Source organism: Haliaeetus leucocephalus, unplaced genomic scaffold, assembly GCF_000737465.1.
Source record: "Haliaeetus leucocephalus isolate CR32 unplaced genomic scaffold, Haliaeetus_leucocephalus-4.0 Scaffold0, whole genome shotgun sequence".
NCBI classification, from domain to species: Eukaryota; Metazoa; Chordata; class Aves; order Accipitriformes; family Accipitridae; genus Haliaeetus; species Haliaeetus leucocephalus.
The window spans coordinates 30,084,565-30,088,411 of NW_010972436.1; the positions used below are offsets into that span (position 1 = coordinate 30,084,565).

Consider the following 3,847-nt stretch of genomic DNA (forward strand, 5'->3'; position numbering starts at 1 on the left):
GGGGGGGGCCGCGGGGGCCCCCCCCCCCCCCCCCCCCCCCCCCCCCGCCCCGTGCCACCGGCCCTGCGCTGCCTGCTCCTGGCCGGCCCGGCCACGGGCTGCGTGGGGTTTGGCTTGCTGGGCACGGCCGCGCGCTGCCAGGAGGCCACCGTCCCCGTCCTCGCCGTCCCTGTCACGCTGGAGCCCGCGCAGCCCCAGCCAGAGCCCTCCTTCGACTGGCCGGCGTTCTGGACCTTCCTGCGCCCCCAGCTCCTGGCCCTCTCGGCAGCCGTGGTGGTGAGCAGGGGTGGGTGGGCAGACATGGTCCCCCTCGTGCCCGCGGTCCCTGTGCTCCGGCGTGACGACCCGGCATGACGACCGCTGTCCCTGCAGCTGGCGCTGGGTGCAGCCCTGCTCAATGTCCGCATCCCCGTGCTGCTGGGGCAGCTGGTGAACGTGGTGGCTCGCTGTGCCCGTGGCCACATCACCGGCTACTTGCAGGAGGCCCGGTGCCCGGCCCTGAGCCTGCTCACTGTCTACTGCCTGCAGGTGGGTGCTGGCACCCCGAGCCAGGTGGGGGGGTCCCGGGGGACTGCCCCTGCTCCCTTCCCGAGCCCCTCTCCTCTGCAGGGGCTGCTGACCTTTGGGTACATCGCGCTGCTGGCACGGGTCGGGGAGCAGGTGGCGGGCAGCATGCGCAAGGCACTCTTCATCTCCCTGCTACGGTAAAATGCCCCAGGGGACAGCGTGCGCGGGGGTACCCCCAGCCCACCACCCCAGCCCACCGCCACTCCCGCCCTGGCAGGCAGGACGTGGCGTTCTTTGACGCCAACCGGACGGGGCAGCTGGTGAACCGGCTGACGGCCGACATCCAGGAGTTCAAGTCCTCCTTCAAGTTGGCCATCTCCCAGGTGAGGCCCGCAGCCGGCAGTACCGGCCCCCCACCCCGGCCCTGCCCCAGCCCCCAGAACCCACCCCTGCCTGCCCCCACCCAGGGCCTGCGCAGCGGCACCCAGATGGCGGGCTGCTTCGTCTCGCTCTACCTGCTCTCGCCCAAGCTGACTGGCCTCCTGCTCGTGGCGCTGCCCACGCTGGTGGGTGCCGGGACCCTCATCGGCGCTGCTCTCCGCAGCCTCTCCCGCCAGGCGCAGGAGCAGGTAACCCTGCACTTGACACCCCCCCCCAGCCCTACCAGCCCCCCAAGGGACCCCGCCATCCCCGCGGGGCCGGAGCAGGGGGTGTCCCGCACCAGCCCCCCTCTCCATCCCTCTCCCTGCAGGTGGCCAAGGCCACTGGGGTGGCAGACGAGGTGCTGGGAAATGTCCGGACGGTGCGCGCCTTCGCCATGGAGGACCAGCAGGCAGGGTAAGGGGGCAGCGGGGGCTTTTCCCTGGTGGGGGTGGCAGGGGGCTGGGGAGGCATCAGCCCCGTCCCTGCCCACAGGCTGTACTGCGCCGAGGTGGACCGCGCCGGCTGGCTGAACGAGCGGCTGGGGATGGGCATCGCCGCCTTCCAGGGGCTCTCCAACCTGGCACTCAATGGTGAGTGGGTCCTGTGGGGCAGGACCCGGTGGTGCTGTGGGGCAGGACCCCCTCCGGGTCCTACCTCTACCCTGCACCCCACAGGTATCGTCCTGGGAACCATCTTTGTGGGAGGCTCCCTGATGGCCGGGGATGAGCTTTCGCCGGGCGACCTCATGTCCTTCCTGGTGGCCTCGCAGACCATGCAAAGGTAAGGGCAGGGTCCGGCATGGTGCCTCCCCCGGCATGCCACAGCCTGCCCGGGGCGCAGCCCCGATTTCGGCCTTTCCCCTTGTGCACCGCAGGTCCATGGCCAACATCTCCATCCTGTTTGGGCAGGTAGGTGGGGCGGGGGCTCCCGCTGGCCCCCCAGGGCTGGGGGCAGGGGCCGGGGTTGCTCCCGCCGCCATCCCCACAGGTGGTGCGAGGTCTGAGCGCCGGCGCCCGCGTCTTTGAGTTGCTGACGTTGGAGCCCAGCGTGGCGCTGCGGGGGGGGACCTCCATCCCCAGCCACTCCCTGCTCGGGCGCATCTGCTTCCACCGCGTCTCCTTCAGGTGAGCCGCCCCGGCCCCCTGAGCCACCCCATGGGCTGGGGGGCTGGCACCTTGCTCCCGCAGCCTCCCGCTCCTCTCCCCACAGCTACCCCACCCGCCCCGGCTACCCGGTCCTACGGGATTTCAGCCTCACCCTGCCCCCCTGCAAGACGGTGGCCATCGTGGGACCGTCCGGAGGAGGTACCGGCCTGGCCATGGCCCCCCGGCCCTCCCCACACCCCCAGGGCAGGGGACCCCCTGGCCAGCACGTCCCAACCAGAGGGCCAGGAGCCAGCCTGGCCTCCCTGGGGATGCCAGCTCAGCCCTTTGCCAGTCCCCAGGCGCATCCTCCTGCACCCCAGTCCTCTGCCCAGTGAGCCCAGCGGGCGCCAGGGACTGGGAACCGGCTTCCATGCCTCCTACCTGCCCAGCAGCTCTCCATGAGGCCGGGGCTCATGGCTGGAGCCAGGGGGCATGGGGGTGGGCAGCCGGGCAGTGCCGTGGGGCTGAGGGCTCCGCTTCGCAGGCAAGTCGACGGTGGCAGCGCTGCTGGAGCGGTTCTATGAGCCCACGCAGGGCACCATCACCCTGGACGGCCACAACATCTCCTCCCTGGACCCCTCCTGGCTGCGAGGGCAGGTCATCGGCTTCATCAGCCAGGTTTGGGGCTGCCGTGGGGCGTGGGGCTGCCATGGGGTGCTTCCCCCAGGTGCCGGACAGGGAACCCGTCTGGGGCTTGGTGCTGACAGGCCGGACACTGCCCCAGGAGCCGGTGCTCTTTGGAACAACCATCATGGAGAACATCCGCTTCGGGAAGCCGGGAGCCTCCGACACGGAGGTGTACGCCGCGGCCCAGCTTGCCAACGCCGATGGCTTCATCCGCAGCTTCCCTGAGGGCTACAACACCATCGTGGGTATGTGCCGGGCTCTGTGCCACGGAGTGGGGTATGGCAGGGGTGGGAGGCAGGCAAGCAGGCACCCCCGAGCCAGCCCAGCCACCCCTCGGGACAGATGGACGAGCATGAGACCCTGGCCAATGCAGCCCAAGTCCCCTCGGGGACACTGGCTGCCAGTCACTGCCAGCATGAGGCTGTGCCGGGCTCCCCGCAGGAAGGAGGATCCTGGTGTTCCTGGGGGGTTCCCTGGCTCTGGCACAGGAGGTGGTGTGGGAACACCCCTGCACCCCTCCACTCTCATCCTCGGGGCGGGGGTCTCTCCCTGGGCTGGGGTGACACCGGCATCCCCGCGGTTGTCCCCGTCAGGCGAGCGCGGCATGGCGCTCTCGGGGGGTCAGAAGCAGCGCATTGCCATCGCCCGGGCGCTGCTGAAGGACCCCACCGTCCTGATCCTGGACGAGGCCACGAGCGCGCTGGACGCCCAGTCAGAGAAGGTGGTGCAGGAGGCTCTGGACCGCGCCGTCTCGGGCCGCACGGTGCTGCTCATCGCCCACCGCCTCAGCACCATCCAGGGTGCCGACCTCATCGTGGTGCTGGCGCAGGGCCGGGTGGCCGAGGTGAGCAGTGCCCAGTGCCAGGGGTGGGTGGGCAGGGTCGGGCAGGGGGTGGGCAGCCCCATGGGTGACACCGTCTCCGCCATCCCTGCAGGCAGGGACCCATGAGGAGCTGGTGCGACGGGGGGGTCTTTATGCCGAGCTCATCCACCAGCAGACCAAGGACCGGTCCTGAGCGTGGGGCAGACCTGGGGGGGGCAGTGTCTGCGCGGGCGTCCCCCCCCTGCTGCTCCCCAATAAACCGGGGCTGGAAGGCGGCTGTGGAGGCTCTGCCGTGTGGTGTGGTGCGGTGCTGGGGGGGGGG

The 3,847-nt window shown here is 71.1% G+C and overlaps 1 protein-coding gene across 1 annotated transcript in view; it reads left to right on the plus strand.

The window, feature by feature from the left end:
- Positions 1–3,726, plus strand: part of ABCB8 (ATP-binding cassette, sub-family B (MDR/TAP), member 8) — a 4,704-nt gene extending 978 nt beyond the window's left edge. Inside the window, exons 2-16 of the mRNA XM_010563605.1 lie at positions 142–276; positions 373–528; positions 610–704; positions 785–890; positions 975–1,136; positions 1,259–1,344; positions 1,423–1,520; positions 1,605–1,710; positions 1,805–1,838; positions 1,918–2,054; positions 2,140–2,234; positions 2,560–2,693; positions 2,800–2,947; positions 3,296–3,546; positions 3,638–3,726. Of these exons, the coding sequence (XP_010561907.1) occupies positions 142–276; positions 373–528; positions 610–704; positions 785–890; positions 975–1,136; positions 1,259–1,344; positions 1,423–1,520; positions 1,605–1,710; positions 1,805–1,838; positions 1,918–2,054; positions 2,140–2,234; positions 2,560–2,693; positions 2,800–2,947; positions 3,296–3,546; positions 3,638–3,718 (1,824 nt within the window). The 3' untranslated portion in view covers positions 3,719–3,726. The remainder of the gene's footprint in view (positions 1–141; positions 277–372; positions 529–609; positions 705–784; positions 891–974; positions 1,137–1,258; positions 1,345–1,422; positions 1,521–1,604; positions 1,711–1,804; positions 1,839–1,917; positions 2,055–2,139; positions 2,235–2,559; positions 2,694–2,799; positions 2,948–3,295; positions 3,547–3,637) is intronic.
- The last annotated feature ends 121 nt before the right edge of the window (positions 3,727–3,847 follow it).